This window comes from Malania oleifera, chromosome 11 (assembly GCF_029873635.1).
Source record: "Malania oleifera isolate guangnan ecotype guangnan chromosome 11, ASM2987363v1, whole genome shotgun sequence".
Taxonomy (NCBI): Eukaryota; Viridiplantae; Streptophyta; class Magnoliopsida; order Santalales; family Ximeniaceae; genus Malania; species Malania oleifera.
Genome location: NC_080427.1, coordinates 49,912,131 through 49,935,230, shown reverse-complemented (window position 1 = coordinate 49,935,230; position 23,100 = coordinate 49,912,131). Strand labels below are relative to the sequence as shown.

The window sequence follows — 23,100 nt, the reverse complement described above, 5'->3', positions numbered from 1 at the left end:
TATACCGAGTAGCATACCCCTACATCGTCATATCTTCCTGTGTTAGAACAGAGAACTCATCTGCCTTAGCATCACGTGTGGAGGCCGAGAAATATCTCTCAAAGAACACTTCCTTGAAGCGGCTCCACGTCATCTCTGTAGGACCAGCTCTTTGCTTCTCCAGCAGACTCACCGCAGTCCACCATCGCCCAGCCTCCCCAGATAGTTGGAAGGTAGCGTAGATGACTCTCTGCTTATCTGTGCAGTGTAGGACCATGAAATGGAATTTCAAATTTCCTTATTCATATTTAATTTTCAAGTGCTTAAACCTTTAATTCTTTGTTAATCACTCATGTGCTTCAACTTACTCACTCTTGAGAGATCAAATAAAAAAATTTTGTGCCATCTTTTAAATATTCTTTGAGCGTTAGTTTTGAGTTTCAAATTATATCTTTCTTTGTGAGGAAATTTTCTATCATAAGCATTTTTATAAGCTAGTCGCGTTGTCTTTAAAAAACAAGGGATGTATTAATGTCCTTGGGTTGCTACTTGGACCAACAATTTGGAGGTCTCTATAGCGAAAATGCAAGGTATTCATTAGGAACTCCTTTTTATTCTCTAGGGGGATTAAGCTTCATCACAACGTGAAACTTAGTATTTTCGATCATAATAATCAAAACTTTCATGTTATGGAACAGAGAAAAAGAAAAAACACTAAAAAAAGAAGAAGCAAAAAGTCCTTAAAATGGGCTATTAAGGAGCCATGACAATATACACTGCTGGTTAACCCCAAACACTATGCCTTGGTCAAAATGGATCAAGCTCCACCCACCTCTATTAATTTTGTCCTCCATCCCTTTTTTGTAATTTTCTTGCCTTTTTAACAATTTTTTTTTTCTCCTATTTAGTATTTGAGGACAGTCCAAAATGGTTTAGAGAAGTTCAAAACTCATTGGCAAAAAAAAGCAAGATTTTTTTTTAAAAAAAATTATTTTTAAAAGCTTTTTTTTCCCTAAATTTTTAGCCTTCTTGGATTTTTTTTTTTTTTAATTTGAATATTTTCCAACACACAAGTTAAAGTTTTATTTCAAACAAAAAAATTCTAAAAACAATTAAAACTAAAATAAATTAGGTGCATGATAGGCTAAAGTAACTTTTCATCTCCCTTAACTAAGTTCTACACATTACTATTATAATTTTGTGATTAGTCATTAAATGTTTAATATAGTACCAAATTATAAATTTAAAAACAACTTCAATTATTGCGTTTTAAAATAAATTGTTCATTGTGTAGACACCTTAATTTTTACTAGGTCATTTCAATTAGAAAATAGGGGTGCTGAATCAAATTAGTCCAGGTTGTAAAGGTTGGGGTTGTGGATTGTTAATGGATTGTTCCTAAGCTCCTAAGTTAATCAGGTTGCATTTCATTTGCTTAGCCATTCATAAGTGCCTTTACCTGGTTATTTCATGGAAATTTTAAGTGAGGTTAGGAAGGTTTAAAAATCCTTTGTGTCCTCAAAATTGATTGGTTAATTGAACATTTTAATTCCTAATCGTTTCATACATAAGCGAGAGCCTGAGCATGCATAATAAAGTAATACATTTTATTAAAGGGAGCTCGTGCCCAAGGTATGGAATATAGGAAAATATCGTACAAATACATAAGGGGAAATATAGGGAATAAATGTGTGGATACAGGAAATTACAAAGGAAATACAAGAGAAAATAAAATCAAATCAAAATCTTCCGAGGTCTTGTCCAACCATATTCTGAAGCATCTCGAGGGCCTTGTTCACCAGATTAGAAAGAAAAATCAGAAAAGTTAGAGTTGTTAAATGAAAATTCAGAATAAACATGTGCGCAATAAAATTACTGTCATATGGAAACAAGTTTTTAAGAGAAATTGCAAATTGTTGAAATATTCCCTCCTTAGACTCGCTGCCTGAATCTTCATTAATTAGAGAATTAACCGAATCGCGAAAATTGGGGAACAAATTTCTGTTGGAACATATTTCTGCTGGGAAGGAAAGAAGGAAGAAAAGACTAATTGGACCTTACCTAGACTCCCTATAAATAGGGAGGCTATCAATAGAGCAGCAAAGGGGGGGGGGGGGGAGAGACAATTGTGCAATTAACACACAATTGAGCAATTGAGAGACACAATTGAGAGACTGAGAGAAGAAGGTGCAAACTAATAGTAAGAAGCGTAGACAGAGGCAGAAAAAAGTTCCTGAAGTATTCAAAATAGCAGCAACCTTGCGAGGCTCTCAGAAGTTGAAGCCTATCTCCTGAGAAAGCACTTCGTAGTGCCCTCCCAGTCAGAGCCCAGAAGCCAACTCAGAAGCCCCCAGAAGGACCTCTAGATAGACACTCTACAAACCCACAATGTAACGACTCCAAAAATATTTATACAAGATTAGTGTAATAATCCTAAAAAAAAAAATAAATAAATAAATAAAAATAATAATTAATTTAATTATTATTATTAATTAAATAATATAATAATAGAATATAATTATATATATATGTATATATGTATGTACGTATATACGTATGTATGTATATAGGAAGTTAGGAGAGACTTCCTAAACATGCGGGAAGCCTCCCCCCTAAATTTGTTCTCTCTCTCTCTCTCTCTCTCTCTCTCTCTCTCTCTCTCTCTCACAATTTTTCTTCCATTTCTTGACGAAAATGAAGAACGAACATCCTTCCCTGGTCCCAGTTCTGCTCTTCAAAGATTTAACCAGAGAAATTTAATCTTTTGCACGTCGTAGACACCACTCCAGGGGCTAGGGTAAGTAGATTAGATTATGTCAGAATTTATTTTAAAATATGTCTGATTTAAATTGAGTACGAGAATTTAATTATTTCAATGTTCATATTTTATTTTAGAAATATGTCTATTTTAAATTAATTATGTGAATTTAATTATATTTATATGTTTGATTTAAATTAACTTTGTTAAATTAATTATATTGGTTTTATTCAAATATATATCTGAGTTAAATTAAATTACACGAATTTGGCTTTATTTAAATACATGCTTGAGTTAATTAAATTGCGGGGATTTGATCATATTTAGATTTTTAAATAGGTTGGGGATTAAATTTAAATAAGGGGAGTTGATCATACTCGCATTTTTATTTGAATTTACTGAGTATGTATTTATGAGAATTTATTAGGTAATTTATGAAATTATAATTGTTATATAAATTGTTGGGCATGAGTTTAATATATTTTAATACATAATTAAGCATGTTTGGAATTTTACGATGTTATATTTATATTTGATTAGGAATAATGATGAAATTTATCACAAATTTTACGTTTGGAAAATGATGAGAGTATTATACTGTGTTATTGCATAAATTGCAATTATATGTTTTAAGAACCTTGATGGGCCGGATGTGGTGGATGCTCGATACCGTAGCTACAGATGAGTATTAGTGCAACCATACTATTGTGAAAGTGTTGACAGTGGATAGTGGATTTGGCCTGAATATGAGAGTATACACCTGTTTTCGGACTAGGATGTGAGACAAATCACACTTACAGACATAATGTTTTGATTTAGCCTTAGTCGGCCAACCAAGCTAAACCCAGTCTTCGAACCACAGAACCCGGTCATGGGTTAAACATGACATGCATCGGTCAAAAAGGAGTCTTTTATACATATTTGGGTATTTACGTGATTATGGCCTTTAATAGGCATAAATGATTGTTTTGAGAGAAAGTATGGATGTTTATGTATAGATGTGATTAACGAATTATGAATGGATTTTTATTAAAATAAACTTTTGATTAAATTATTTTTACACTGAAACTCATTCTAGCCACACACTGGTGATAATCTAGTCTTTACTGAGAGGTATCTTACCCCAAGTTTTATCAAACATTTCATAGCCTAAATCAAAGTAGCGCAGGGAAAACATGGGTGGGATTAGAAAGAGCAGTTTGGATTAGAGTTGTAAATTTGTTATTTTTGAATATTTTAGAATTTCTTAGGATGTATTAAATTTGATATTGGAGATATTGTGATAATGAAGTTATTTAGTACTCTGGTACAATGAATTTGAGGTTTTCCGCTGTATAAAATTCGAGTCACTACACACAAGAAGGACCAAAAGACTGGAGAAGTCGAAGTGGTAGGCTCGCCAAAGCTTGGGTCCTTAACTACCAAAAATAATATTTATAGAACCTAACTATACCAAGTTCAGTAGAAAGCGGGCAAGTTAGGTATCGATCCACAAAGACTTGAAGCGCAGTTATTAAAATACTTCCAATTTAGTTTACTAAAGCCTTGTTATGAAAAAGAAGTGAAAGATGGTATTTTGCAATGGTGATTGTCTACAACTACTGGAAAGCATGTAAACGAAAGCAAGTAAATCTAAACTACCGGAAAGCAAGTAAATTTCTAAGTTACCCTACTCCTACAAAGTGATACCGTGATATGAATCAGACACTGGACGACATGCCTCTAACTATGCTCATCCAGACTTCTATAGAAGTACTAACCCGAGCGGGCCAAAGCGGGAGAGAGGCGATCAAGGGCACAGGGTAGCAAGGGTGGACCGACTTCCCGAAGTACGGTCGGGAACCGGAGTATACCTTGTCTCAACGATAACGAATACCTCTGCGGTTCCGTAGCCGACTATTTCCCTCTGACTGATATGTAGCAGTACTTATCCTTATCTGCAATCTTTCATCAAACACACATCAAGAAAATGGAAAGCAGTAAATTGAAAGTAGTAAATGAAAGCATGAATAAAAATATCACCACTTTATCATTCCAAACGTCTGTCACTAACACCAAAAGTACAAGAGGAGATCCTAATATACACGGCTGTTGTATGAACGTCACCGGTTGTCACAGGCAGTCGGACACTCCATACACGAACTGAAACTACTATACTCCTATTCTAACTTGGCTCTCAATGCCTTCCTAGGTCTGTCACTAACCTAAAAGAGACCAAAGAGGAACCCAGAGCTTGTGTTCATAGCAAATACTTATAGGCTCTAGGGTTTACAAGGTTTGTTTTACAAATTAGAAAGGTTTGTAGCAAATCTTGCGCAGAAGATCATCACTGTCGACCAAGTCGCTCCTCTAGCACTCTTGTGTGTGCCCTAGTCGATACTAGCGGGAAGTCAAGGATTTGAATCTCCAATGTCTTCGACTTCGTTATGCCTCATGGTCTTGATGATCAAGAATATGGTTGAGACTTGCAATATCTCGATCCTCAGGAAATCTTAGGAACTCAACATGGTCGCCCCTGAAGGTCTCTTGGTCGAACACTTCGTCGAGACTCTCGATATTTCTGTTCTCAATTCTGTCTCAGTATCTTGATGTGGTCGATCCAGGGTATCACTTGCTCGCGCACTTGTTCGAACCTTACAACATTATGATCTCAGTCTGAACCTTAGAGTTTGCAGTGGAAGACTAAGTCACCCTTGTGGTTTGCTAGTCACGCCACATGGCCAAGCATCATCTTCTTGTCTATCTATGATCTGAAGCTTCCGGAGCTTGGATTAATGTCTGAATTCGAGCTTTAAATCCTCCAAATTCTCCTTGACTTTTTGTAATGTCTAACTCCATGGTTTTAACCTGTTTTTCCTGAAAAGACAAACAAACCTTGCATAGCTCTGAATAATGATAACTCTGGCCAAATACATAATAAAATGAGGATAAACAAAGGCAAATGAGTGTTTAAAATCATATATTTTAGGGACTCATCATAATCCTCAACTTACACTTTGCTAGTCCGAGCAAAGTAAAATCTAAAAAAACTACCAAATCCTACCTATATCCTCTTTCGTGGGAAATACAATTGCATTTACCATATGCAATAAGGCTTTAAACCCCTAGGTTGATCCTAGTGGATAAGTTCTAGTCTCGTGAGGGTTTCCGGGGTGATACCCACAAACACCCATTTAAAAAATGGAACGCATGCACATAATCATACCATTTTACATAGAAAGATATAACTTTATTACTTACATATTCCTTCATACACAACTCCATTATGTACACACTCCGCAGCGTATTAATCATGAAAAACTCAACATAACACAGCCATTTCAAGATGCTACTTATAGAGGATTAACCCATGATTATAATTCAAAGTTAATATTTGCATGTAAATCCAAGTATGAATAGGCCACTTCACAGGGTATGTGTAGGGTGTATGATTGGTCTAACTCAAAATGCTTGGAGGCACCTATAGAACGGTCGTCTTGACTCAGCCTCACTATTTTAATCCCTCAAAATTCACTCAAGATAATGGGTTCACTCTCATATTTGAGGAAAAGTGTCATGATCAAACGTCCCACATATTTGAAGAACTAACACTAGAAGTGTGGAGTGGACTAGTCTTATAGGAAAGGGATCCAACCCTTATTGAGGTGTCAGGTCCTTCACCTGAACATCTTCTGACTCACTCGCCACATTTAATTAAGACCACCATAGATCAATCCCTTCATAGAATAGACATAAATACAGTAGATGCATTAGCCAGCTTGAAATTTCTTAATATTTGTAAGAACATATTGTCGTGTCCTTAGTTTGCCATTTTGCTTGTATCTGGAGCTGGTATTGTTTTATTTATTTTTTGTGTTTCTGTTCTCTTTTTTTTTTTTCATCTTCTGCTTATTCTTTTCCTTGGCTTTCATTTCATGGTAAGTTAGGACAATCATTACGCCCTTGCGTCATCTTCATATCACCAATGGGAAATTCAGCTCGAAAGGGAGTCCATGAAGTACATCTGTCTCTAGGGTGGCTCAATTTTCATGTTTTGAGTAAGTTACAAGACCTAAGTTTATATCTCCCCACTTGATGTCACATCTAGGCTAGCAAATGCAAGAATAAAGACTAGTTAAAAAAGGGTATCCAGAAGAAGGAAAGTTGAGTTTTATAAACTCAGAGTTTGACGTCAAAAACTCGAGCAATAAATGAATGACTCAACAATACCTCACAATGTGTCATAGTTGCCACGGTTGTTCTCTCGATGCTCTCAAAGAATCCTAAGTGTTATAAATCATGTGTGAGTGTGTTTTTAATCCCGTGAAATACCATGTAAATACTAGAGTTTACATCGCAGTATTAACCCAAACAAACCACTAGTCAACTACCAAGAGTAATATCAAGGTGTCAGCCATGTTATGCAACTTTTACACAACTAATTTGCTACATTATTAGTGAGCATAATTAAATCATATAACTGGGAAGCTTATGCATGTATCATTAGTTTATATAGGTGTATGTAGAGGGTATAAAATATGTTAGCATGGTTCATCGGAAATTATTTTCAAAAATTTAGAATTGTGTCATTTTATGCATGAAATGTGCCATGCAATGTACTACCCCCTACCTCCAACTTAGAACTTCAGTGTCCTAATTGAAGTGTTGAAAGGAAAATAGAACTTGGGCAAGGGATAGGACTGTGCATGGTTCTAGAAAAATATAATAACCCGAATAGCATGGATGCAATTTTACACTGTAGCACAAAAGACACAATGGTAGCCAAAGGTACCATGTATATGTCATTAGTATCAACAAGTTTACTTATTCTAATCACATACCTCCAACTTATTCTATGACCTACTCTAAGGATTCTGACTTCTAATTAATCTATTCTAAATACTCTAAGAACTTAAAAGGAAAAAGAAGACTATCGGGATGCCTCCTAGAAGCGCTAAGTTTACCGTCTTCAGCCAGATGCATTGAAGCTCAATTTGTATTCATCCTGGTTCCCAGTTAACATTGGCTTCTCTTTATTCTTCCTCACACCCGAAGTTGCATACTATAACGCCTCGAACCCTTAAACCCGGGTCCGGCGCGTTATACCTGATAAAATCCCTGATATTCTATAATTAAACCATACATACGCAGCGGAAAACACAACTATGAACCTCAATTATACAAATAATACCAGAGTTTCCTAGTTCTACCCATAGATCATAATATCCTTCAACACCTGCATTTCCATAATTACATATATCTCCAAAACATTTCAGTATGTTCACAAACATTCTTTTCTCCACAGACTTAAAACATAAAGACATAAAACATAAATATTTATATTCCCCAAAATTAACATAGAAATATACCATTTTCCTTTTTCTATTTCCCAATAATGCTATAAAAACCTCGAGCTCTCAAAGCTCGATCTAGAGGAAATCTTGATTAAAAAATAAATTCATATTCGGGTGAGACACATCTCAGTAAGGGAAGAAACAATATATTAAACTCAGTGTGTGGCCATCATGAGATTATACATGTCATTTTATAATATTTGCAAATCATTAACATAATACTGAAAGTCATTTTCTGAACCTAACAATCACATGCAAAGGTTTACCCATGAGATTACTCAAGGATAGGGGTGATTACCCGCTCATACAAGTAGCACCCCTCTGCTTTGATAATTAGGTAACTCGAAGGTCACTACTAAAGCATATCAGAGCACTCACCTTATTTAGTAAGCCCTTAAGTGTTAACTTGATCTCTTACTCACGCATTCAACAACAGTTTACCGGCAAAGGCCCTAAGGATTGGGAATTCTACCTGCCCATACAAGTAGGTTCCCTCTGCCGTAGTGCGTTATGCAGCTACTACCACATCTGAAACTACTAGTGCACACACCTTACTCAGCAAGCCCTCAAGCGAAGAGTATGCCTCGCCCAATTGTAACATGTTTTACATACATAGATACTTCTAATATCATAATACATCATTATTTCCATCGTTATTCAATCATTCACACTCTTTCATGTTCATAACTTAACATTTCCTTGTATTTCACTTTAAGTGACTCTTTCCCATTTGTATCATTCACATTTCACATTTCATTTCATTGCATTGTCATTCCTTGTCATTTCATTTCATAACATTTTCATTTCATTCATTTGTACTACAGCCACTCTTTAGCCGTCATTTGTTAGTCCACATAGAAATGCGCTAGAATCTGCTAACCCGACTTTCAGCTATCGTACCTTTACATGGTTGCACTTAACATACACAGGCAACATTGTCCATATTTTATTTTATTCTCATTACTTTACTTACTTAGCTTGCATCTTATACATTTAACATATATTTGCACAAAGTCTCATGTCACACAATTTAACAGTAAAATTCATACATATTCCTGTAAAATAAGTCAACCCACATTTAACATTTAATTACTGAAAATACAATTTCCATTTCTTACATAATTATCCAAAAAATTCCTTCCACTTTGTTCAGTTTATTTCCACAAATACATAACTAAATAAGTGGTCCTAGGCTCAGAAATCATAGTTTTACATGGTTGGCATTTTAATAATTCATACCAAAACATACATATAATATAACATAAATTATTACCTTTAATTTTATAAAATTTGATTTAGTATATAATTTTTCCTTACTTGATTTCTTGAACTACGCCAATAGGGACTTCGAAAAATACCTGCGGCGCTCACCCGGGCCCTGAATCAAAAACCCTAATTCCATTTAAATTATTCCTAAATAAAATACTATTTAAATATTTTCTAGGGTCATAATTCTCAAATAAATAGTAATATCCGCAAATATACCCAAATTTCCAAATTTCTCAAATCTCACTCTCGCTTTGGAGTAGGGCCTAGAAAACCCCAATTGGAAAATTATCTACGCCAAAATGACGACGACGACAACTAGGACCCCATGGTGGTGTCCGATCGTCGATTTAACCGCATATATACAAAGAAAATAGGAATATAGGAAAAAATTACCTTTCCCTAGGAGCAGTGCCTAAGCCGTTTTCACGACAAATCTGTTCCAGTAGAAATGTTTGCAGCGAAACCATGAATCCAACGGCACCTTCCGTTTTCCGATTCACTGCAAACTCATCGAGAAATTAAGAGAGAGAGAGTGTGTCACGCCCCGAACCCGCAGGTGGGTCCCAGGTGTGAGTTTAAGTAACCTAACCTGTCTCTGTATTAATTTAAACATACATGATACAATACAAATAAGAGGGTCTGTCCCCGTGGGATACACGGTTGCCCTATATACATACTCATACCAATCCATACTCATCAAATATGCAGCGGAATATGGTCTTTTATACATAAACAAGATCATACCAGAGTCTATGCAAACTAGGACATACATTCCCATAATTACAACACGTACCCTAGGTGTCTACAAACTATCCTGACAACCTGGATACCAAAACTCGTACTTAAAAGGTACTAGCAGTAGCTACGACACCCCTTACTTCTGGATACTAGGATGCTACTTACCGCTACCTGAAGGACTTGAAAAACATTGTACGCACATTCGAGGTGAGACACCTCTCAGTAAGGAAGAAAACAGTTTATATTAGTGTATGGCATACTAGTGTCATTTTACATACTTCATAACACTATACATACGATGCAGTTTGAAACAATTCGTACAGTTTCACACATTTCCATACAGTTCCAGTATTTTCAAAAAACCACTCTAGTTTATACGATACCAAAACATACATACATACATACATACGGTCAGTGTTGTCATACTAGCTTGCAACTACACAAGGTCACCTCGTCTCACAGCGATTACATTACTACACTACGAAGTGACGACTCAGGCCCAATAGTGAATCCGTTGCTACATATGCAACTACATAAGGTCACCTAGTCTCACCACGATTACATTGCCACATGCAAAACTACGCTGCGACAACTCAGGCCCACAGTGAATCCATTGCTTCATACGATGTAGCATATAGCTCACACCACTTCGGTGACCAGCTGGAATTAGATTGGTGATATTTCACACCCTCGGATATAGAGTCGGACACTCTTGCCTACGGTAGTTAACCGATCCATGGCACAACGTACGGTAATTAGCCGCCACATAGCTATTTCAGCGTACGGTAATTAGCCGCTCCTAGCCGATTTCACAAAACCTAGAATCATTTTGAAACTCATGTCCCTATACATTTTAGCGTACGGTAATTAGCCGCCACATAATTGTTTTACAAATACCTAGAACAAATACATACAACCATACATACCACACTTATTTGGTTTACGACAAATCATATCATTTACAATTTTAAGTATATAGTTTATGCAAATATGGATTACAGTCACCTCAATAATACAGTTTTAACACAATCAACAGATTTCCAAACAAAATAGAGATGATACGCGGAATCCCCAATTTTCTTGAAAAACTGTAACCCGAAAATTCCGCATTTTTACCCGATAGATTTTCCCAAATAAGTAGTCAAAACATACATACGATCATAGCCTACAGGCTTACCGATCCTGATTTCGAAAATGAACTGATATAAACAAAATCCCCTTACCTTAACCTGAAATCCAACTACGAACTCTACGGTCCTAAAAACTATGAACCGAGACTTCAAAACCTACAAACCACAGTACAATACATACTTACAATCTGTACTTCTACACATATACTGAATCAGAAACAAAAATCGAGCCTTACCTCGATTTTAGCCCGAAACCCGAAACGCTCGAAACGAGATTCTGATCCATAGAAGTTGTAAAGAATCCTTCCACGATCCTCGTGGTAACTTCCGTTTCCCGATTCTAGCAACGATCAGTGAAGAATTCTAGAGAGAAGAAGTAGGGAGAGGTTTAGAGAGAGAGAGAGATAATTGAGATTCATTAATGGTGAAGTAATGAGAATTTCCTTTTATAACCCTTTGACCCGGCCAATTTCGTCGACGAAATGGTACCTTCGTTGACGAGGTCTTCAGAAATTTCGTCGACGAATCCTGATATTTCCAACTTTTCAAACCTCTCATCTTTTTCTTGTCGACGAGGTTCTGAATTTCGTCGACGAGAAGAACAAAGGCTTCATCGACGAAATCTGGCTTCGTCAACGAACCTGCTCTTTTACCAAAATGTCCCTCTCTTTATATATATAAACTTATTATCACGGTTCGGGTTCTTACAGAGAGAGACAGAGACGGAGCACAGGAAATAAAATTCAGGGAGGGGGGGCGTGTCTTCCTTCTCTGTTCTTCTTCTTCTTTCTTCAGTTACTTTATATATATATATATATATATATATATATATATATATATATATATATATTAAACTTTAACTTATACTTATCATACATATATATATATATATATATATATATATATATATATATTTCTCTTATTTCAATTAGTTTTTTTTTTAATCCAATGTAATAATGTTTAATTTAATAACTAATTATTTAATTATTTAATTTATCTTAATTTAATTTAATTTCTTTAATTTTAATTAATTTTAATTTTTTTAATTTTTTTTCTTCTTTTTCCCACGCCATTCCTTTTATTTATTTATTTGTTATTTTATCTATTTTATTATTATTTTAATCATTTTAATTTTTTGGGTCTTTACACATACCCCCAACTTATTTTCAGAATTGGGGACCGAATCAAGTTTTGCTATAAATTGCTCAAAAGGGTCCTCAAATTTAGCAATGATAGGGTTGTCAAGCTGAAGTGTACTATCCCAAGGGTATTTCCATAGCATTGAAGGAGTTGCTTCCCTAACAATTTTATCAATCATGTCTTCATCCACAGCTTGGACGACATTAAGTGGATGTTGGGAAGCATTAAATATGTTCAGCCTACGTTGCTTATGGTCCCATAAGATGTCCATAATCCCTATCCTACATTAAATGTAGGCATTAGCCGTGGTTAGGAATGGTCGTCCCAAAGGGACAAGGATCGGGTTTGTGGAAGTCTCCATGTCTAAGATGATAAAATCAACAGGATAATGGAAATCTCCTACCTTGACTACCATGTCTTCTACCACACCCCAGGGTTGCTTAAGAGATCAATCAATAAGGCATAAAGAAATCAAGGTGGGTCGCAACACTCTTGGGTTAAGTTTTTGATAGGTCGAGTATGAAAGGATGTTCACACTGGCTTTCAAATCTGGAAAGGCTCCATCAATGGTGTAATCGTCAATTACACACGAAATAGTAGGTGAGTCGAGGTCTTTTAGTTTAGGAACAAGGTGCTTAAGTATTATTGAACTCATATGCTCAGCTTGCTTAACCAAACCATCCATGTGCACCCTTGATTTCTCAGTAGCTCAAGGAGTACAAGAAGAATTACTCAACACATGATCTGAAATTAGCAGGAATGGTATATGCGTTGAAGATTTGGAGACATTATTTGTATGGTGGAAAGTGTGAGATATTTTTAGATCACAAAAGTTTAAAGTATTTCTTCACGCAGAATGAGCTAAATATGAGGCAGAGGAGGTGGCTCGAGTTTATTAAATATTATGATTGTACCATTTATTACCACGTAGGGGAGGCTAATGTGGTAGCTGATGCCTTAAGTCGAAAGTTAGGAAGTGTCTCAGTATCAACAGTGGTGACGTAACATTAGATTGAAATAGATTTAAAAAGACTTGGTGTGGAGATAATAAAGGGAGATCACTAGGCACTCATCACCAATCTGGTAATTCAGCCCACTTTATAGGAAATAATTAAGGCTGTTCAGATGAAGGATGTGGAGTTGGTAAAGATTGTGGATAAAGTGCAAAGTGGACATGGAGCCGATTTTAATATTTCAGATAACGGAGCTTTAAGGTTTCGTAGTAGGTTGTGTGTACCCGATGACGCAGAAATTAAAAGGACTATTTTGGAAGAGGCGCATCGTTCCTTGTATGCAGTGCACCTAGGAAGCACTAAGATATACAGGGATCTACAAGAATCTTTTTGGTGGAGTGATATGAAGGGAGAGATTACTAGTTACATAAAGCAATATTTGACATGCCAACAAGTGAAAGTTGAGCATCAGAGACCGGCGGGAATGTTGTGACCACTTCACATCTCCGAATGGAAGTGGGAGCATATTTCTATGGATTTTGTCACAGGACTACCGCCAGCACTTCATGGACAAGACGCCATCTGGGTAGTCGTTGACCGATTGACGAAAACTTCTCAGTTTCTTCCAATTAGAATTAACTACTCCATGAATAGATTAACAAAGTTGTACACACAAAAGGTAGTTAGACTGCATAGAGTGCTAGTGTCTATCGTTTCTAATCGAGACCCATGGTTCACATCACAATTTTGGAGGAATCTGGAGGGGACTTTGGGGTCTCAGCTGACATTCAGTACGACATTTCATCCTCAGACTGATGGACAGACATAGAGGACCATATAGATACTTGAGGATATGCTACGAGTTTGTGTGCTAGACTTTTGAGGTAATTGGATACATTTTTTTCCATTGGTCGAATTTGCTTATAATAACAGCTATCAGGCCAGCATTAGGATGACACCATATGAAGCATTGTACGGTTGGAGGTGCAGATCTCTGTTATATTGGGATGAAATTGGTGAAAGAAAAGTATTGGGGCCAGAGATTGTTTAGCAGACTTCTGAGAAAATCCAACTTATTCGAGATAGGATCAAAACGGCTCAAGGTCGACCAAAAAGTTACACTGACACCCGTCGACGAGAACTGGAGTTTGGTGTGGGGGATCATGTAGTCTTAAAAGTTGCACCGATGAGAGAAGTTATGAGTTTTGGGAAAAAGGTTAAGTTGAGCCTTAGGTTTATTAGACCATTTGAAATATTGAGAAGAGTGGGTCGAGTCGCCTACAGGTTAGCATTACCTGTGGTGCTGTCTAAGATCCATGACGTATTCCATGTATCTATGTTGAGGAAGTAAGTCTTAGATCCATCACATGTAATAAGTTATAAGGCATTGGAGCTTAGAGACACTCTGTTATACAAAGAAGTGCTAGTGTAGATTCTAGATCAAAAGGAACAAGAATTATGCACTAAAAGGATCCCACTAGTAAAAGTACCTTGGCGCAATCACGCAATTGAAGAAGTTTCATGGGAATTGGAGGATAAGATGCGTCTAAATTATCCACACCTGTTCAGAGGGACCTAGAGTTGAGTTAGATTGTTTTGTTTATTGGCTTATCCAGTGAGGGTAATTAATAAAATTTCATTGGTTTTTCCCCAAATGATAGTACAAGCATTGAGTAACAAATTTCGAGGGCGAAATTTTTATAAGGAGGGGAGGATGCAGAGACCCAGAAAATAATATGAATAAAATAATTATGAAAAAAGAAGGAAAATGGTTTGGTGTAGACCAAACCGTCGACAATTTGATAGGAACTCAAAAAAAAAAAAAAAATTGCCGACGATTTTATGTTATCGCAGCCAAATAAAGGTAAAATAGTTAAAAACGGTTTGGTTAAAGACCAAACCATCGACGGTTTCATAGACACCAAGGAAACCGTCGATGGTTTTGCTCTGGGACAGAATTCTATATAAAGGCTGCATGTCATTTTTGCTTTGAAAATTTAAAGACTCTCTCTCTAGGCCGCAAAGACTCTCTCTCTCTCTCTCTCTCTCTCTCCAAACTCACCCAAATTGACGATCGGATACCATTTTTATGGCCTAGCAGCAATTCTAGTTGTTTTTAGCGGGGCAGATTTGTGTTTTGAGGATCCTAGGCACCACTCAAAAACTAGGGTAAGAAAGTTGTTTTTAAGTTTAATTAGTTATTGGGATTGTGTGAATTTAGGAATGTTAGGATGATATGCATTCTGGGTTGAGCTGATTAAACTAGGGTTTGTGGTATACAGGATTTGGTGCGAATGCCGCAGGCACGAATTTAGGATCCCAGTGAGCATTTCCTTAGGAAACAAGTAAAAGGAATGAATTATGTCTAGACACTTTGGAAATTAATTGATTAATTCAAAGTCTGATATGAATATATTGTATGTAACTTTCTGACTTATCAGGTGTATGAAGATAATGACTTTGGTTGACCACATGTTTTTTTGGACAGATACTATGTTATGAAATATTACTAAAACTGTGTGACATGAGGAATGGTTTTGATTATTGAAAAATAAGTATGTGAACATATTATATGATGAAATAGCAAGATTTATACAAATATGTTGATATGAGATATGTACAAATATATTTTACATAGATATGATGATATGAGTTATATATATATATATACATATATGTTTTAAACAAATGTGATGGAATGATATTTATACAGACATGTTTTTATCAGATATGATGATATGTGATATACACAGACGCGATAGTTTTATGCTAACAGATATGATAAATAGCCATAAGTTACAGACAAGATGTGTTATATACACGTGGATACTCATGAGCTTGAGCATGTTTATGAGAAATGTGGAAATATATTATTATGTATATTGAGTGGTGGAAATAAGAACCCGGTTGATTAATGATATGAGAGCATGGTACCATTGCTAGTGATTTAGTTAGTGCAACCACACAGCTTGGGGAGCGTGTTGGTATTGAAAGTCGATTAAGCCTTCGTAGAGATGTTGACTGCCCCGGAGTCCATACCAGGCTGCAATCAGCCAAACGTACTACAGATAAGGTATTTTGATCTAACCTGGTAGGCCAGTCACGGTCAGGTCCCGCCTTTGGACTGCACAACCCAGTCATGTGGGATAATTACATGATGGTGATATGAATGTGTTCCTCATTACAGACGTGATATACTCATATGACTATATTTTGACAGATATGTTGTTTGTACACAAAAATATTTACTGAGCATGATTATATTTTTTGGTAAAAATATATGGTTGCAAATGTAAATACATATATATGAATAATATGAGTACGGTTTTCATGATTTCCCTATTAAACTAGTATTCATATGGATGTGTTATGATAAACTAAAACTCATTTGTCACACACTGATCATAATTTATTCCTACTTATTGAGAGGTGTCTCACAATAATACTCTCACTCGATAATCCGCCTAATCCGCTACTGATTGTCTGACCCGATCCACTTTGTCATGTCTATATGTATTGCTTCTCTCTCTCTCACACACACACCCTTTTTATTTTGTAAAAATTTTGCCAACAAGTTATAGCAATCGCATAGCAAAACAATCTCATAAAGAAAAAAAAAAAAAAATTAAAGGCTTTCATAAATGAAGATGGTTAGTTGTTATTGTAATTCTCTAAGAATTAGCTAAAAATACTAGAAGAATTTGTTTTTTTTTTTAATATATATTATTTATTTATTATTATTTTAATATGTTTTCAATTTCTTAATCATCTGTTGTTTTTCTATTCAATTATATATATATATATATATATATATATATATATATATATATTAATTTCTCATGGATGTTTCTTTGTGCAATTTTATAGTCGCACAATGTTTTACTTGATTTAAGAAATATTGTTCACTGATAAAATTCCTAAGTCATTAACAAACAAAATAATAAAATTATATTCTTTATTTTATTTGGGTATTAATAAATTTTAATTATTTTCACTTTGTACTTACCTTTTACATGTTCTTTTATGAAAATTTTAAACCATCTAAAAACAAAATCAGCATTATTAATTGTATAAAAAAAGCATATGTAGTTTATTTTCTGTGTATGAATTGGAAATATGTGAAAATGTATAGTTCAAGAAAAAGAAAAATGAACTCACTGAGTTTGAGAGTAAACTTACTCATGTTTGATTTGGTTAATCAGAGCTACTTATTATTCATATTATCAATAATTTGAGAAAATCTTTCCATAAAGATAAGCCTATCTTTTTTATTTTTTTTTTAGGAGGGGGAGGGAGAGAAGAGTGTAGAACAGTTAAAGAACGAAACAAACAGAACAATTGTTTTAGAATGGTTATATTAGAAATTTATTATCTACTATATTTTTTTAATATTTTTAAATCTTTAATTATTTTTTTCAAATTATAAACCCATAATTCATTTATTTTTTTATCTTAATATATTTTAAACTTTGTTTTTGCCTTTATTAATTACTATTTTTTTCATATGCTATTGATTTAATTAAATTATTATTTTTATCCCTGATTAATTTTACTATTATGAACAATTAATTTTCTTGATTAGTGCCGAGCATAATTCATTTTAATCAAATTTTATTTATTTATTTACTTACTTATTTTTAATATTCAATTTTTTAAAAAAAAATTGGAGAGAAATCCTTGAGGAGGCCGACGGTCATGATCAAATGGCTGTTCCACGAGCAAACCACGTTTCCGATCATACTGACGGTTCAGAACGTGCCACGTCATCTAAACAATGGTCAAAGTTCAACACATCTACGGCAACACATTGAACCACCCAAAACGATTTGCAGCTTCCCATTACGCCTCAATTCCCAAACTAACCCTTCAACACACGCCACCGGGCCCAGAATCTCAGACCCATTACAGTAATTCCGTACCGCCTGACGTGTCACCCCCAAAGCCACCTATCACCATCGAGCCCTTCTCTCGATCAGTACAAAGCGTTCCCTCTTATAGGAGTCGCGTGTTCGTTGCTTTCGTTCCGTCGGCGTCCATGGCGACTGGTATTTTCCGGCGAGCGGTGACTAGGGCTCAGGCAGTGGCGGCACCGGCGTCGAATATGGTGCGAGCGAGAGCGCACGCGTCGGGGGCCGAAGCTCCCAAAGCCCGAGACAACCCGAGCCTCAAGACCTTCGCCATTTACCGGTGGAACCCGGACAATCCGGGCAAGCCGGAGCTCAAGAACTACGAGATCGACCTGAAGGAGTGCGGGCCCATGGTCCTGGACGCCTTGATCAAGATCAAGAACGAGATGGATCCGTCGCTCACCTTCCGGAGATCGTGCCGGGAGGGGATCTGCGGCTCCTGCGCCATGAACATCGACGGCTGCAACGGCCTCGCCTGCCTCACTAAGATTCCGTCGGGGACGTCCTCCACCATTACGCCTCTGCCGCACATGTTCGTGATCAAGGATCTGGTGGTGGACATGACTAATTTCTACAACCAGTACAAGAGCATCGAGCCCTGGCTTAAGCGCAAGAGCCCGCCGCCGGTGGCCGGGAAGGAGATCCCGCAGAGCAAGAAGAACAGGGCCAAGCTGGACGGGATGTACGAGTGCATACTGTGCGCCTGCTGTAGCACATCCTGCCCCAGCTACTGGTGGAACCCTGAGACCTATCTCGGTCCCGCTGCCCTTCTCCACGCTAACCGGTAACATTTCTTCGCTCTAGGGTTTGGTTTATGTGCTCTTTTTTAATATTTAATAATCTTTTATAGTTTCTATTTACTCTTTTTTCATATAAAAGCTATTGTGGTTGGGGATATCAAGCTTTGTTGAATTGGTAACTTTAAACTAATGATTACATGGTTTTATATTTGGTTATTGGGTCTCAAATTATTCTACAAAATAATAATAATAATAATAATAATAATAATAATAATAATAATAATTGGCAATGTTAGAGAAAGCTTTTTTGTCCTTGTTTTTTGTTTGCTGCGTTTTATTTGTCATTGGAAGGACATAATCGTTGTGAACTGGTAGATTTTATTTTCACTAGGAAGCTGATATAAGAAACCGATAAAAAAGTTGTTACACTTGCGAAAATTCCATACAAGAAGACAATGAGAAAGCAGAGAAATGAAACAAGGAAAAAACAACAGTATGAACATCAAGATTTATGCAGTTCAGCTTTGGAGCCTGCATCCATGGGGAAGGGAGGAGAATCTAAAATTAGGAAAGCAAAAATAATAAATGCACAAGTGCTCAAACTCTAGTGACTAGCCCTGAAGACACTGAACCTCACACGAAGAATGAATCTCTATCAGAACAAATGCTCAAACCCTAGTCCCGAGGCGTGTGGTTAGATCGGGTCAGGGCTACATAATGGGTGAAACATAATGGCCATTCCCTTGATAGGGAAAGGCCTCATATGAGTGGGCCTGAAGCATAAGAATTCAGGGCATGCTCAACAAAAAATTTACAGATCAAACTAGTTAGTGAAAGTGAAGTCATGCTCTTGGGTCCAAACCATTGAGATGCTTCTTGATAAATTTGGAGATCAAATTGCTGAATCAGTTTTCTTTTTCTTTTTTTTAAATTTTTTTTCTTTCCTCTATGAGGAGTTCTTTCAAATTTGTTACCATGATTAAACATCAGGTTTGGTCGTAATTCGTTCTCTGTATTTAGCAAGATGAGCACTTGAACTGGTGGCTGTGTCTACTTGATTCACCTTTTCTTTCTCTTCTATTAGCCATATACATGCAGAAATATCAGTTTTTTCTTCCTCATTGTACAACCTTTTTGCATTAATAGTATGAGTTTTTAGTAAATTAAATCACCATTACCCAATTTGATAGGGGAAAGAATAACCTTTCTTGTGAGCATGGATACACAGCATAGTGATAATGTTTTCCCCACCGAAAAAGTTACGTGACTTGTATTTCCCCTAAATTAGGGTCAGCATTACCCAATTTGATAGGGGAAATAATAACTTAACTTGTGAGCATGGATATACAGCGTAGTGACCATGTTTTCATGACGAAAAAGTTAAATGATTTGTATTTCCCCTAAATTCCAATTAAAATGTTCAAATGTTCTCTATGTAATCTGTGTGGAACTTTAGCTGCTTTGTTCTCAGAAGCACCATCAGTTTTCTTTCTCATAGAAATGTCAAGTAGGTCAACTAACTAAGCATTTCCTTGAAGTTTTGGCAACAGAAAAATTGACAGGAATTAACTTCCTTTAATTTCAACATGTAATGTGTGCTGGATGCAATGTACAAATGCAAGAGATGGTAGGGAGCTGCTTTCTGCTAGTTGGAGGGAGGGTCTAGTCAGGATTTAGAGGTAGGGGGATGGGGAGGATTTGTGTTTCAACTTAAATAACTTGGATTCAATTTTCATGTGTGCGCACCTTTTTTGGGGGTTGTTGGGGCGTGGAGGTTGGGGGTTGTGATGCTTATATCACCTTCATGTCGGTGCCATTTGCAATGACCACCATTTATGGACCTTGGACATATTCTTTTCAATCTATGTATGGATGTGGTATTAGAGGCCCAAATTTCTGGGAAAGTTATATGGTGGACTTCTCTTTTCATTCTGTTAGGGTGGCTAGAACACTGGCACTGAATGTTGGCATCATTGTTTGCATGCAGGTGGATAAGTGATAGTCGTGATGAATATACAAAAGAGCGACTGGATGCAATTTGTGATGAATTTAAGCTGTACCGTTGCCACACTATATTGAATTGTGCCCGTGCCTGCCCAAAAGGTTTGAACCCTGGAAAGCAGATTACACACATCAAGCAGCTTCAGCTAAAAAACCCCATCTAAGTTTTTAGCTTTCATAACATGCAATTCACCTCTAAACCTCTGAAGATTTTTGAAGATCCATATTCCCTGTGTTGGACCTAATAATATATGCTCTGATTGTATGTTTGCAATCTTTTACATCGTACCCTGTATTTAAATTTTGGAGTTTCCAATAAATGTTCATATGACTGCCTGTCCATCCAGACACTGGATGTCATTTTCTGCTTTCATCCTGTGTATTTAAACTTGTTATGGAATTTAGTTAATTTTCACTTGACAGCGCATCTGTCCTGGAAGTACTAAAAATTAACTCACAGTAGAAATGTCCATCGTCAACTTTTTCCCTCGCTCATTTGTAGTCGCAGAATGTGCTTTATATTTTTTGCCGAAACATTGAAGGCATCAAGAAAATTCAGGATACATGGAAGAGAAGGAAAACCTGAACATGCTGAGCAAAATTAATATGTAAGATAAATTTGTCTGGTATTAGTCCTTACCAGACCTTACCAAATTCCTGGAAATAGGATTTTGGAAATTCAGATTATCAAAAACAAGATGGGAATGCTTTGTCAGCATAATAGATTCTCAAGAATTTCTTGATGTCAGATTTGTAGGGTTTTTTGGAATGAGCCAACCTTATGCATGGTAGCTTGGAACCCAGACTTTACATTTAGATTTGCACGACTTTGGATAAAACACTATAAGGTTATGAGGATTTATGTCTGAACAAACTCAAAATTTAAACTCAATGCTCGAATTCTATATTTCCAAACACAACTTAAATGCATCCCTTTAGAATTTTCAACTTGCATTCTTACAAATCTTCAAAACCATTTGAACCAAACAACTTGTTAAAGTACTCCACTAGTCTAATGAAATGGTTCACCACCAAGCATGGAGATTGTAGTCTCATAGAATTGTTATGATTCTTATTATACCCCTTTAACTATAGGAAACAACAGAGCACCTCAAAACTCTAGTATGATATAAGCTTTGTATGCACACGAGTATAGGATGATCCTCTTTATATACATTGCATAGAGATGGTGGGTTTAGGTACTCTTTCATCTCCTAAACCCTAACTGCAAATGACTCTTATATAAACAAGCCGTGCATAGAGGTTCTCACCTAAAATCAGACACACACATAGACATGATTGGTACTGTCCAAGCTATGAAGAAATCTTTGGCAGTAGCTTGTGTTCTGGTTTGCATGGTCTCTGTTCAGGTTGGGATTCATGCAGTTCAAGCCAGTTCTCGCCTTCTATTTCACATTAAACCTTTTGAGCTTGAAGCATTGCAGTACATCACTATAGCAGGTGACACCATTCAAAACCCCTGCCCCTTTATTTTGCTTGGTGTCCCAAAGCCCGTGTCCTGGGGAGCGACCCGACCAGGATCTTACTGCCATGTGTCGGGCCAAGATACTTCCCAGGACACAAGCTTTGGGAGACGAAGCATTTTACGGTAAATTATGACTAGATTTTGAACTTGCTTAGAGGGTTCCCCCCCCCCCCCCCCCCCCAAAAGATACTCTAGATCAATATTTCAACTTTTGTGTTCACTTTTTATTTTTGAAAATACTTTGATTAAATATTAATTGAAAAATAAAGTTAATGCGATAAAAAAAAATTATCCAACTCTTAACTACTAAGAAGTACCACTTCGTTTTTAAAAACATTTATTAACATCCTAAAAAAATCATATGTAAATTATATTTTTTCAATAAAAAGCTATTATTATTTGATCATATTTGCATAACTACTTACGACAACTCATACTAGATTAGAGTGTGAATGTTAGACATAAAAATGTTTTAATAAATTATTTAAATAGACTAAGATGAAAATTTTAATTAATTTTATAAATGACTAACACACACATTGTATGTTCCCGCTTCCAAACGTCTAGTATATATAGAAAAAATGATTTCGCAATTTCATGGTCAACTTGTTACTTTCTAAAGCATCCCCATATAAATATCGGCTCAAAAATAAACCTAATGATAAT

At 36.1% G+C, this 23,100-nt stretch overlaps 1 protein-coding gene across 1 annotated transcript; it reads left to right on the top strand.

The window, feature by feature from the left end:
* The first annotated feature begins 18,124 nt into the window (after positions 1-18,124).
* On the top strand, positions 18,125-21,370 carry LOC131168517 (succinate dehydrogenase [ubiquinone] iron-sulfur subunit 2, mitochondrial). The gene is made up of 2 exons (XM_058128007.1): positions 18,125-18,991; positions 20,935-21,370. The coding sequence occupies exons 1-2, from the start codon at positions 18,336-18,338 to the stop codon at positions 21,110-21,112; spliced, it is 834 nt and encodes a 277-aa protein (XP_057983990.1). The 5' UTR covers positions 18,125-18,335; the 3' UTR covers positions 21,113-21,370.
* The last annotated feature ends 1,730 nt before the right edge of the window (positions 21,371-23,100 follow it).

Coding starts and splice junctions, on each gene's coding strand:
- LOC131168517 (XM_058128007.1), top strand. CDS start 18,336: ATGGCGACTGGTATTTTCCGGCGAGCGGTGACTAGGGCTCAGGCAGTG. Junction 18,992..20,934: donor GCCCTTCTCCACGCTAACCG/GTAACATTTCTT, acceptor GTTTGCATGCAG/GTGGATAAGTGATAGTCGTG.